Source organism: Protomyctophum bolini (genome assembly GCF_963924005.1).
Source record: "Protomyctophum bolini genome assembly, chromosome: 20".
Taxonomy (NCBI): domain Eukaryota; kingdom Metazoa; phylum Chordata; class Actinopteri; order Myctophiformes; family Myctophidae; genus Protomyctophum; species Protomyctophum bolini.
The window spans coordinates 17,545,725-17,559,943 of record NC_137881.1 but is presented as its reverse complement, the minus strand read 5'-3'; the positions used below and the strand labels follow the sequence as shown (position 1 = coordinate 17,559,943).

At 37.0% G+C, this 14,219-nt stretch overlaps 1 protein-coding gene across 1 annotated transcript in view; it reads right to left on the bottom strand.

Annotated features, from left to right (window-relative positions):
- Positions 1 to 14,219, bottom strand: part of vax2 (ventral anterior homeobox 2) — a gene marked incomplete at both ends in the record, with an annotated part of 33,408 nt that overhangs the window by 13,867 nt on the left and 5,322 nt on the right. Inside the window, one exon of the mRNA XM_080792240.1 lies at positions 12,709 to 12,896. Within this exon, the coding sequence (XP_080648366.1) occupies positions 12,709 to 12,896 (188 nt within the window). The remainder of the gene's footprint in view (positions 1 to 12,708; positions 12,897 to 14,219) is intronic.

Here is a 14,219-nt window from a genome sequence, read left to right as displayed (position 1 = left end):
CATGAAAATAGAGGGTGGATTTTCACCCAGCAAAACAAGCTGTCATTGGCTAAAATAAAGTACTAAAATAAACATCTAAATCTGTATTTTGAATGTTTATTTTGCTTTAGTTTGAAAGAAAACATGTTTAGGAAGCAAAATAGCACAAAATCTCAAACTAATCTTTTCTCTCTGTTAATCGCAAGTCTCCATTTACTGCACCATAGACATGCAATATTCAACATTCTTTGTACATTGGACTCATTTATAGCCATCAGAGCAATATCATCAGCATATAAAATAATACACAAATCGATGTTTTCAATTGATATACCCAAATTGGCCTGCTTGATTTCCTGGGCTAAATCATTTACATTGCTTGCTGCTGAGCAGAAATGGATTTTAAAAAGTTAAATGTAAAGATATTATCGTGAACAGAAATGCCAGCTTCCTTGCTTGGAATTCGAATAATATATAATATATATTCGAGAGGCGTAGTTTCAGACTCTATATAACATTCAGAGATTGTGGAATTGTCTGGCTACGCGAGACTATACTTAGCATAACTTAGCATAGCTTGACATAGACGACAACACCGGTTAAGCTGCAGGGCGAAACACCTAGTTGTTGCTTTTGATTTGTCTTTTTTTTGTTTCTTTTTTTGTTTGTATTATATGTAATTTATATTATATGTAATTTATATATATATACTGTATATATAATATCCTTTATCTTATTTCAATTGTATCTATTATATTCTCTATTCTCTATTCTCTATATTCTCTATATTCACTATTCAGTGCATTGTTGCAGTGAATAGTGAATATAGAGTTTTTATTCTGTAAAGCACTTTGAATTGACTTTGTGTGTATGAAAGGTGATGTTATATACAGTACATAAAGTTGCCTTGCCTTGAATAAGTGACAATAAAGATGATTCTGATTCTATAATGTAATTATTTGCATTACACTGTAAATAATTTAAATGGACCTGCACCTTTTTCCTGAAATGATATTGTTTAATTTTATTTTATTTAAATGTGTTTGTTGTTGTTGTTGTTGTTATTGATTCATTAATGATTAATTTTGTTGTTATTCTTCATGTCATGTGACATGTCTATGAATTGATTGCATAGGGCCTATTTGGTGCTATCCCTTTTGGTGTACTGTATATCTGTTGTATTTTTTTACATTTATGCGTATTGCCACGCTGCAACGGACCATATTGACAACTATAATGTATGAGGTTTGTGTTTTCTGTTACTCTTCTTTTTTATTTTATTATTATTATTACCCTTATTATTATTATTATTATTATTATTATTACCCTTATTATTATTATTATTATTATTGTTATTTTCTTACTTGAATTAGCAAACATATGTATATGTTATACATGTACACTGTACAATTTATACTGTATACCCATTATATACATACTGTTAATAACATTTTCAATCAATCAATCAATCACTCAATCAATCAATCAATCCCTTAAAGGGATATTTCACTTTTAAAAAATAATATTATTTTTGGTCATTTTAGCGTCTACTCAGGCTTATGTGAACACCCCAGAGTCCCGGACAGTTTTTAAGTTGCTCGATTCAGTATTATGACATTTGATATCCATTTTATCTGCCCCGCCCCCTTCCTATACAAACCCATTGTAACTTCAAACTCTATTTTAACCATGATAGATTCATCGAAAACACCTGACCTGTTTTCTAGTGACTGATATTGTTTTTCTAATACGTGAGGGGCCGTGTTTTTTTCATTTACTGTTTTAATTTATTTTATTTTTTATATATTTTTTTTATTCTTTAGTCTCTTCAGTCACGCAGCAGACTTTTATAAAAAATAAATGAAAACAGTAAATTAAAAAACACGGCCCCTCACGTATTAGGATGGCTGTATCAGTCACCAGAAAAAATGTTGGGTGTTCTCGATTAATCTATCATGGTTAAAATGGAGTTTGAACTTACAATGGGTTTGAAGAGGGCGGGGCACTTACAATGAATATCAAATATCTAATTACTGAATCGAGCAACTTAAAAACGGTCTGGGGTGTTACATACATAAGCCTGAGTAGACGATGAAATGACCAAAAGTTTTTTTTTTAAAGTGAAATATCCCTTTAAGGGTATATATAGGGAATATAATAAATAGCCAGTTCCACAGCTTCCATATCAAACTAAACAAAGCATCTATAGTGATCATTTATATCTATTTGCAACCCCAGTGAACTGAGCAGTGAATGTGTATGAGACCTGCAGACCATGCACCCTATACTATAGGGTGCATGGTATATGCAGATCTCATCTCCCACTGTGGGAGTGGGGGGACCCCTGCTGGGCCGGGGTGGGGGTCCCTCTCTCTGACCAGTGAACAAACCTTGTATCTCTGAAATGTAAACTTGTTTATGTCAATTAATGCCCGGCTATATATATAGCCTATACTTCATCTTACAAGAACGTTGCACTTGATGTAGATCGACAAGTTTCACAATTTTATTTTAAGCCGGGGGATTTTCACCATGCAGGACAATAAATTATGTTTATGTAATTTTCATAATGTCGCTGATGTCTGAGGTGGGTGGGTCTTTCAATACCTTCATGATGCTCAGTGACATCATAGAAGGTAGGTATTAGGTTTGTTTCCCTGCCCACATCCCTGTTTTTGAGGGGCGCTAGCCGCCAGCCCCTCCTACTGTATATACAGGTTTAATGTTTGTTTTTAGTTCAATGTTTGTTTTAAACGCCATTGACAATGAAGGGAAAATGTACGTAATCTTGTCCCTAACACAAACATTAAATGCCATTAACAAAGATAATTTCACCATTGGTAACGGTGCCAACACAAACATTAAATTATTTTGCCAGTGGTGTCTGGGCTCTTGGACACCCCCGGAGTTGACGCCGTTGATCACCATGATATATGATATCGTTTTTTGTGAAATTTGTTGAAATATTACATAAGGGTACCTGAAGTTGCCATGTGTTGTTGTACATTCATATATTTTGATGAGAGTAAAATATACAAAAACAATCTAAAACTTTCATGAATTAAAAACAAATGTTTAAGAAGTATATAGTGAAAATAGCAGATCTACAAGCTCTCGACGCATATATACTGCATTGTGAGCTTGTACAGTAGATCTGATATTGTCACCATGCAATTTGGGGTCCCGAGCGAATTTATTTTCTGGGTCTTTTAGGGAAGCATAGAGTGTTTAATTAACAGATAAATGAGTTAGCGTGCTGTGTGTGGGTCTGCAGGCCTAATTATCAGAAAGTGAAAACAGGTGCTCATTGGAGATGAATACATTTAGAAAACATATTAAGTTCCTTCCCTTGTAGGCTATATATCCAAGTGGCTATATGAGAAAACGTGAACTTAAAAGAAGATTCCAATTGGCACTCCGTTTAGTCATGGCTTTTAGCTTAATTGGCAAAGTATACACAAATAAATAAATAACGACCTCAATAGCCTTCTCTCTCCAGGCAGGTTCCAAAAAATATATAGTTTTGTATATACTTTCAAACACAGCAACTTAACGTTCATCAGGTGGCATTATTCCCAATCTGAGAACCCATCTTCAAAAAAAGGAAAAACAGCGTCCTGGGTCAACAGAGTACAATACTCCCAACTCACCGTGGTTTTTATTTGTAAACTGTCTACAGTTTTAAACCAATTTCATATCAAGGTTCCATTATAGGCTGTTCATTATTTGATTCACGGACTACCATTTGATGACATTTAGCCTCTCAGATCCTAAACTAAATCATATTTTGTTTGTCGTTGGATAAGGTTTGTCCACAATTCCATGCTGTCCTTGATGTTTACCATTGAGAGAAAACAGGCAAACTTCAAAATAACAATTATTCTACATTCTCTAATTGTGTGGTGTAAATTAAGTAATGCAGATGCATGTTTAACAATAATGTAACTAGTCTTGAGAAGTTGAGAGTGTAATATTTTACACTTTGGGCATATTGTCGCGCAGAATATATTGCATGCATGCATGCTGGCTTTGCCAACTCAGAACGTTAGGGGAAAGTTATTTGTGCATTTTAGTATCTGAAACTAAACTTAATAGACAAGTGATATGTTTAGCAGTCTATATTGTTGAGGTTATTAGTCTAATAATTAGTCAAGATTGTGCATGATTCATTGACTGCAGAAATCTCAAGCATCCCCCCCTCTTGCTGCGTGCGTGCGTACGTGCGCGCGCGCGTGCGTGTCCTGCCTCGTTGCGTGTCATGCGTGATCAGTTTGAAAACCTGACTAAACTAATTGGTGTGGGGGGCACACACACACACACACACACACACACCCCACCACACCACGCGTGAAACAAAACGCCTCAACCATCCAACTTTCCAAACTCATCTCGTCACTAATGCCAAGCTGTTAAACATTACACTTTATGTCCTAGTGTTGTATTATCATCATCATATTCTGGGAAATAAAACGCATGTGGTATTATTATTATTATTATTACTTAGTAAAATATAAAGTAAAAGTAGTAATATAAAAAGTATTAAAAATTAATGCAAGTGTTTAGGCAATAAGCATGTACAAAATTATTGGCATCAAGACTCAGGCTATACCTAAAAGTTAAAGTAGCTTCTATATGCTCAGCTATACTCATTATGATTAAGATTTTCTGAAGTAGGCCTATATTGTAATAGAATAAAACTTTACTAAATAAACTTTAGGCCTATATATAATATATGCCTAAAGTTTAGCAATGAAAACACGCAAGCAAAAAAATATTGGCTAGCTCAAAATTGTATACTTGAGTAACAAATAGTACATGCACACACGCACGCGCGCACACACACCCACCCACACGCACACGCACGCACACACACACGCACACAGATGGAGAGGACAAAATGTTCACAGATGGTCATTTAAAAAAGAGAGCATTTTAAGCATAATGGTGGGAGTATATTAACTATTGTGTTTTCACAAACAACTGCCTTTATGTGTAGCCACACTGTTCACCACAAGTTGTCAATATGTTTTTGAACGGTCTAATTCGATTACATTTTTTTTAAGAACATGCAGGCCTACATTATATTACAAAAACGAATGGAAGAATGCAGGTGTCGGCAACAATACAAAACGCCTCGCTTATCAAACCACAAACCTTCGAAATAAGTTCTACCTATAACAGTTCTACCTAATAACAGACAATGAGATAGAATATAAGCCTATATGTTATTTGTAGATAACTCGTGATGTCTGTGATGGACTTTGTGTACATTAAAGTTGTTCGGGTTCATCAATGTCAATATTTCGATGTATACTAATCGAATGTATCTTATATGCGGGGGGAAAGTTATAGGCCTACGTGGCGCGACCATCCTCTAAGACTGCAGAAATAAATGTATATATATATATACATATATATAACTCAAATGACTGCAAAACACTGACTAGATTATATTATTCGTTATAAATTATAGAAGAAGAGTTGAATTGTTTGGTCTTCTCAACATTTCCAAATAACAACTCCATAAAACAAGTTACCATTCCTGGGCTGTTCATTTTCTGATTAATTGAAAATGGAGGACCCTAGTCTTAGTGCTTTTTCTGGTTTTATCCTCGTATAGCAGTTTTTGTGTTGACCTGTAGGCCTACTTTCGTTGAACTGTACCCATTCTACAAACTGTGGAAAAGAAATCCAATCAATCAATCAATCAATCAATCAATCAATCTCTACACCATGCAACCAGAACGAAAGAAATATTTATCTATTTAAGTATAGAGGGTATTTATGTTGCTTTTTTTTTAATACAGAATTCTGTATATGGGATGGGTGTGGGAAGTTGATCAAATAAAACTAAACTATAGGATTTGTTTGAGTGAGTGCATGGGAGGTTTGAATTGAAAACATTATTATTATTGTTTGTTTTTTTTGGCCGATAAAGACGTTTAACGTGCAGAGATGAATGGACTGTCTGGTGTTTTGGTCGACCTTAAGAGACCAGCAAAGATTATTTTCTTTTATATAAAAGAGACAAGAACAGGAAAGCATTTTAAATCAAAATGCTTTCAATCCCCCCCCCCCCCCCCCCCCCCCTCTCTCTCTCTCTCTCTCTCTCTCTCTCTCTCTCAGACGTTAAAAAATATTGACAGCGCGCGCGCACGCGAACACAAGAGAGAGAGAGAGAGAGAGAGAGAGAGAGAGAGAGAGAGAGAGAGAGAGAGAGAGAGAGAGAGAGAGCATCATCTTGAGAACTGCCATGATTTGCCACAGGTTGTGGCTTTTTATTCACGATTAGCCTTGAAGTGAACATATAAAGGAAACTCCGCAAACAAGCCCAACAGGCAAAATATATATACAAATGGCCTATAAAAATCTAATGAACGCTATTAATGCATGCAGCGGTGCACCTGCTAAGAGCATTGGGCGCTTCGTGCAGGACTGACTGCGAAAAACATGCTTCAAAGATGACATGTATATAGAAATGAATTATTATAGCCTATAGTTTCTCTGGTTATACTTCGGTCAATTTATTCGTTCACTCTGAAATTGTAACTCGGAGGGTGTTGAATTATCAAATGGACACTACCCGGATGATAATGATCATTTAGACAGCTTTCAATTACATTTAAAAATAAAAATAACTAACGAACTCACTAAAATAAACAATTTGGACCTCATGGGCCAATGCAGTAGGCTACAAAAATAGACATATGCCTATATATTTGTAGCAGAACCTGTCCTAACACACACACACACACACACACACACACACACACACACACACACACACACACACACACACACACACACACACACACACAGCTTAAACTGTCTCACCGCAATAGCTCAATGTGTGTGTGTGTGTGTGTGTGTGTGTGTGTGTGTGTGTGTGTGTGTGTGTGTGCGTGTGTGTGTGTGTGTGTGTTATCAATTATTGCACATGAGAACACTTTCATTGAAAGAAGAAATTTGAAAGCGAGGAAATATCCTCCTAAACTATAGCATGTGATTAATTCTAAGAACCTGTTCTCATGATCTCCATGAGGCTCAACCCCAATATAAAGTGACAGTGTTTTTATATGAGCAGAGCCACTGAAATATGATGTAATATAGCCTATCAGTAGCTAAGTATAGCTAAGTATACATATATTCAAGTGCTGTACTTTGGAGGTATAGTCCTATTATGTGTATACTTTATACACATAATTTATTTAGTAGCCTACTTTTGCTTCTACTTTTGTACTTTTGCTTCTACTTTTGTACTTTTGCTTCTACTCCACTATACATCTTTGACCCAAAATATTGTACTATGGTATTTGAAAACGGTATATATAGTTACTTTGTAGATTTTTACTAAATATGACAAAATATAAGTGTTACAACCGTGATTGTTGTTAATGGATGATTGTTTGTTTGTTTGTTTGCTTGTTTGTTTGTTTGTTTGTTTGTTTGTTTGATTGATTGAATACTTCTGTCAGAAATGTAATCAGTACAGGGTACAGTCAAACAGAAACGTAATCAGTACAGGGTACAGTCAAACACATGTCCAATGGGACCACTGAAAAAAGTCCATGCAATATATTTTCGTTCTGAGGTCCTGGGTATTCAATTCATAATCTTGACATGAAAAAAACAACACAATTTCAAATCATCATAAAAGGTAAAAATAGCAAAAAAGGTTGGGGAACAAAGAAGGGGAGGTGGGGGTAGTCACTAGACTAAGGGGGTGGGGGGTAATCATTTCCTCTCCCTTTGGCCTATAAAGGTGGATTTTCAGGCCTGTTTTAAAGGACGCCTGGGATTTACATTTTTTGAGGGAGGGAGTCAGGGCATTCCACACTTGGGTGGCAGTGCTGTAGAAGGAGAATTTGCCCATGTTTGTTTTGAAAGTGGGTGCATGGTACCAGATCGTTGTTCTCGCTTCCTCTTGTATTGTGGCTGTGGGAGTCGCTCACTTTTTTGAGGTATAGTTTGTCAGGTATGAGGGTACAGACTGCATATAGAGAGAAAAGCTGCATTTACAATTTTAAATGTCAGTCCCAATTTCAATTGCTTAACTCTGTTTTCTACCCGGAGCCACCCTGATGGGTCATGGGCCCCAGACCGAGGAGTAGTCGAATTTGTTTGTTGCTGTTAATAATCGGCATGTTTAGCATACACAATATCAGAATAAACAAAATATAATAAAGGATATACAACAAGACCAGTCTACCCAACAGGTCAAAGTCAAATACATGCAGGCCTACAACTTGTTTCAATGAATGATATGATATGATATGATATGGTATGATAGTGTCAAAAGTACTCTGTATTCAAAATGTACTTGAATAAAAGTACAAAATGTAATAAAACTATAAAAGTGTAGTCTTATAGTCTATGCGGAATGTCCCGTTTCAAGTTTTTAAATATGAAAACTCTTTTGAAAATAGCCGATCTACAAGGGCTGAAGTGGTAAATGTATGTTTTGTCATAATAATCTATATCCACAAAGTATATAACTAAAGTTTTCGAATAAATGTAGTGGAGTAAAAGTAAAGGTGTTGGAAAGTACTAAAATGAGGAAAGTATATGAATTCTCTATGGAGAAGGGAAAAAAACAGACCGCAAGGACTTTTTTTGGTGCCATCCTTTTATATTATGTTCCCTGGAGACTGCAGGGAAGATAGGGGTAAGACAACTCCCCTCTCTGCAGTCTATATGAGATATGAAGATCATAGGGGTAAGACAACTCCCCTCTCTGCAGTCTATATGAGATATGAAGATCATAGGGGTAAGACAACTCCCCTCTCTGCAGTCTATTTATGAGAGGCTACATTAAAACAGAAGATCATATAGGGGTAAGACAACTCCCCTCTCTGCAGTCTATTTATGAGCAGGCTACATTAAAACAGAAGATCATAGGGGTAAGACAACTCCCCTCTCTGCAGTCTATTTATGAGCAGGCTACATTAAAACAGAAGATCATAGGGGTAAGACAACTCCCCTCTCTGCAGTCTATTTATGAGCAGGCTACATTAAAACAGATCAGGGCTAAGACAACTCCCCTCTCTGCAGTCTATATGAGCAGGCTACATTAAAACAGGCAAAAAAAATCGTCAGTGATGTTACCCAAGCATGTTTTAAATGGTGAGTTTGTACTTCTGCCCTCTGGGAGAAGATACAAAGAACCAAAGTGGAAGTACATCAGATTTTAAAAATCGTTTGTACCAGCATCAACTAAGATGCTGAACGAGGCTCAGAAACAGCATAACTTATGTGATTATCCACATGATGTGTGCAATTGTGTAATGTTGTGTCTTCCTCTAATGTATTTTTGTTGTCATTGATGATGTTTTATGTGTGGCTGTAGCTGGGGTGAAAGCCCAAGACAAATTCCTCAAAATAAAGTTTACCTTGACCTTGACCTTGAAACTATTCAATGAATCAATCATTAAAATATCTCAAAATTGTACATAAGTAAATGTACTGAGATCATATTAATATTGTCCAACTGTCCATATCATGGTGCATTTACACAAATCATGCAGTCGCCAACAAACCTTTTCAGTGGTGGAAAGTATAACAGTATACATTTACTTATGTACAATTTTGAGGGGTTTTTTTTGTTTTACTTTACTTGAGTATTTCTAGAGTATCTCAGAGGCAAATACTCCACTACAATTATTTGAAAACTTTAGTAGTTTCAAACTATATGTATATATGCTACATTTTGGCCATTTGAAATAGTCGGTCTAAAATCCCCCAATGTGTGTGTGAGCATGTAGATCTGCTTTTTTCATTATACATTTGAAAACTTTAAACTGGACCTTCATGCATAATGAGTAAAACTGTGACTCAAGTAAAAAGTACTTTTTCCCCCCCACCACTGCATTACTGCATATATTATTGCTCATATAATGAATGAAATGCTGCTGGGAATCTGGGATGCAACGGCAAACACTGGGTCGGGACCCATTTGTGGGTCGCGCGGTAAATAATAATCAGTTTTAATATTCATACATGAAATGACATTATTGCATCATTCATTCAAACCAATCTGCAGTTTATTTGAATTCTCGCGATGCCGGCATGCTGACTTGATCACGAGGCCTACACGCTCAACACACACCCACCGTCCCTCCACCCACACGCACGCACGCACACAGCGTTCTCGCCACAGCAGAGCAGCAAAGATTATATACGCATTTGGCGAATTGGCGGACACATCATATTGTTCATTTATTGCTCTGTTTGAACAATTTGCCTACAACAATTATTGTCCAATATAACAATATACCATATCGTACATATATATAGGGTTTCTTTACCAGCAGCTGGAAGAATGCTTTCAAAGTTGGACCCCAAACATATAATTGTATCTTATCTTAAACCAAATAAGGATTTCATGTAACTGTCTATAATTAAATCCACTTGAAATGATTGCAAGGCAGCTTCAGTGACAGCTTCAACATTAATCTGAATCAATGACGGTTTAATGAAATGAAACTGGTTCAAATAAACAATTTGCCTGCAAATCCGTGAACTAAGAAATAACAACGTTATTTCAACCAAGATAGGCCTACTTTAACAACATGGCCATAAGGCCCAGATATAGGCCCAGATAGCAGACAGGCCCAGCTATAGGCCCAGGCCCCAGATACTGCAGAGCTGAGATCATATTACTGTTGTCACGGTGCATTTGGTGAGATGATAAACAAAGCATGAAGCAGTCGTCAACAAGCGATATAAGCAAAAGGATGCACAGGTCGTTGTGAGGTGCTGCAGGCTATGCCAGCCAACGGGAAAGTTAATAATAGTACTGACTACTGAATGATTTTTTTTTATAGCCGCACACTCAGCTGCCAATAATCATGCATAAGGTTTAATGCAGAGGACACTTGCATGATGAGACACCAACGTTTCGGATAGATAATACTAAGCTTCTTCAGGGTGATACAGTATAACACCCTTTTCTTTTCGCAGATAAGTAAGCCTGCAGGGACCGAGGCTAGTAGGCTATACACCCGGATGCGTCTTTGCCAATCAGCACTGCAGGGACTGACAATCAAACAACAGCCCTGTGCTATGCTGGTGCATGCGGAAAGAAAGTCGTCAACATTCATATTTATATCATATATTGCAATTTAATCCAAAAGTCAATTTGAGACTCTGTGATATTTTCCTAAACCAGAGAGGCCCATGTATACATTCTTCTCACCATCTCCATGTAGGTGTACAGGCCTCCATAAGAGCTCAAATACAGCCCTACGTTGGTCAACACTGCATGGCCTGCAGGCACCACACAGGCTAATATATCACGAGTTCATCACTTAAGAAGACCTGGTTAAAATAACAGACGATCTACAAGCATAAATAGCACACAGAGAGAGAGAGAGAGAGAGAGAGAGAGAGAGAAAGAGAGAGAGAGAATTGGAACGAACAAAAGGAAGACCAGACGACTCGCCCCTTTACCAACTCGCCCCCGCGAAATCTGTTAATGTAACAGTTAGTTTTTTGTGTTTCCCTCACTTCCTGAAATCTGAAATAATCTATAGTCGCAAAATCAAGGAAGAATATCATGAGACAGAGACGGTGACTGCTTAATTAAGTTATTTTATAGGACTTCTAGCAGTTATATTTTATTAAACACATTTCTTCCATGTAGTATCTAGCCCATGTTTTGTAATGGCATCAATCATGATGCTATTATGCCCATGGCCATGGATATGCAGAGTGAACTTAAAATGTATAAATGAATACCTTTTATATAACCGCCGACATGAATTTATGTTTGTTATTTACAGTAGTGGGGCGAGATGGAAAAGGGAAAAGCACCTGTTACCACGGGAAATTACCTGTTCCGACAAAAGCGTTTGGGAAAATAAATAAATATACAGGGAATACCTCTATTTTCAAGGTGGTCAATTGGTGCACACATATAGGCATATACAGGTGAATGAGACGTGCCAATCATCATCATCATCATCAATCTTTAGTGGTCTTTTGGAGTTTGATGATTGTTGCTTTGAAGACAAATTAATTATGATTGAATTTTGATGAATTGAACAAGGTGGACCCTCTTGTAAACAAGTGTAATGCTTTATTGGGTCGTCCACTCACAGTTAACAGTCTTTGTATTGAGTTTGTGCTTGAAATGTACTGTAATTCTGCAAACATATTTCAATCAATCAACCACTGCAGGAGATAGCCTGGCCCACAGGCTATAGAGGGGCGGGTATAGCGCAACGCCGCATATGGAGCAATGATTGGTTCACCGCGATCTGAGCGCCCGCCCCATGCAGCGGAACAAATTCCATGAAACACATTCATGGAATTAGTTTTATTTTGAGTTTTATTTTTATTTTTTTATGTATTCAATTATTTTTGAAAATACATTGAATTTATTTCAAATCGATGACAAAAAACTGAAAAAAATACTGAAAATGTAAACACTAAATAGGAGTATTTATTTACTTAATTGTATGGCCCATAAAAATGTGTCCGTGACCCAAACTTGGGTACCAACCCACTGTTTGGGAAACAGTGGTCTATACACAGTACAGACACAGACAGACAGACAGACAGACAGACAGACAGACAGACAGACAGACAGACAGACAGACAGACAGACAGACAGACAGACAGACAGACAGACAGACAGACAGACAGACAGACAGACAGACAGACAGACAGACAGACAGACAGACAGACAGATAGATAGATAGACCTTTATTATATATATTATAATCCTACCTGTGTTTCGGACAGATTCAGTTGTCTGGCCAGATCTGTCCTCTCTCGTCCCACCACGTATTGACACCTCTGGAACTCGAGCTCCAGGCGGTACAGCTGCTCCGCCGTGAAGGACGTGCGCGTGCGTTTGGGACGATCCAGGTCCAAACCTTTAGGAAGCACGATCTCCCTTATGGTGCCTTTGGCGTCTGTAATAGTACAAACAATAATTTATTTTATTTTTTTTGTATGTTTTACAAAACTGTGATTATTTGTATGTCTTTATATGTACTGATGAATTGAAAATGGAGGACCCTGATCATGTAAACAAGTATTTTTTTTTCTTCTTCATGGTTTTATCCTCTTTTTGTATTGACCATGTACTTTCGTTGAACTGTACTCATTCTACAAACTTTCAAACTTATACAATTTCTAAATCAATCAATTAATGTTAACAACTCAAAGGAGCTTTATATTGACATGAGAAGAAAACGTGTTGCTCAGATGAATGCAGGGTGAAATTCTTGCTATACAAAGCAAGTGTCAAAAAATCTACAGTGGTTGGCGGTAGGTATAGGCCTCAGCATTGTGAGCTATGCAGTCGTGTTGCAACTTCGAGGAACTGCATGGCTAGGCCTGTATACTGTATACAAAAGCACGAATGTTCACTTCATTTGCATTTGCTGTTAGAAAGTATATATACAATAGCCTACAATACATGTTGACAATTAAGGGTACAGCTTGGTATAAAGCTTTTTAGAAACAAACAAATCTTTAAAACCAAAACCAATCTTTAAGTCACTTTTGGGACAAATAGCAATTCTCCCTATCAGTATCCTATATATAATATAAAGCTGCATGGAAATTCAAAAGCCTTTAAAGGTATTATTTCCGTGTATGAGTGCAACGGTGCACTGACTGTGGTCTATATGTCAGAGGTATAGCATATAGCTTTGTAGAAGGTTTTTTTTTGCGAATCTTATTATTATAAGTTGTAGCGGTGCAGCCATAAGACTCGGACAACTTACGTGCAATTTAAAATCATCGTATTTCCTATATATGCGGTTTAACAATACTACTAAACAGGTAACAAATTTGAGGTGGAACAATGTGAAGGCAGGTGTCACAGTGCGTGCCTAATAAGCACTGATTAGGGAGGACACAGGTGTGAATGGTCATTGTCCAATTGTCTTTAAACAGTGCTTTATGGTGAATTTAAATAATGCAAACTATATCTTCAACATGAGTTTAATTCACGTTGCTGAACGGAGTTGTCACGTGCAAATTCAGAACTATGTTTGTTTACTGCAGCGTTGAGTTGAAACGAAGGTTATCTTCAGGGAATACATGAACCCCTGCGTATATAGGCCGTCTGTATAGATTGCTGCGAGCTGACATCTGAAAGGTTGTTGGAAGTATCTCTGCTGCATTGTTAAATATTTAAAAAGTGCTTATTTACAACAACCCTGCTGCCAAATGCGTTAGAGGCCTACATGTGGGGTTTGAGCTCAAATAACACGCACACGCCAACA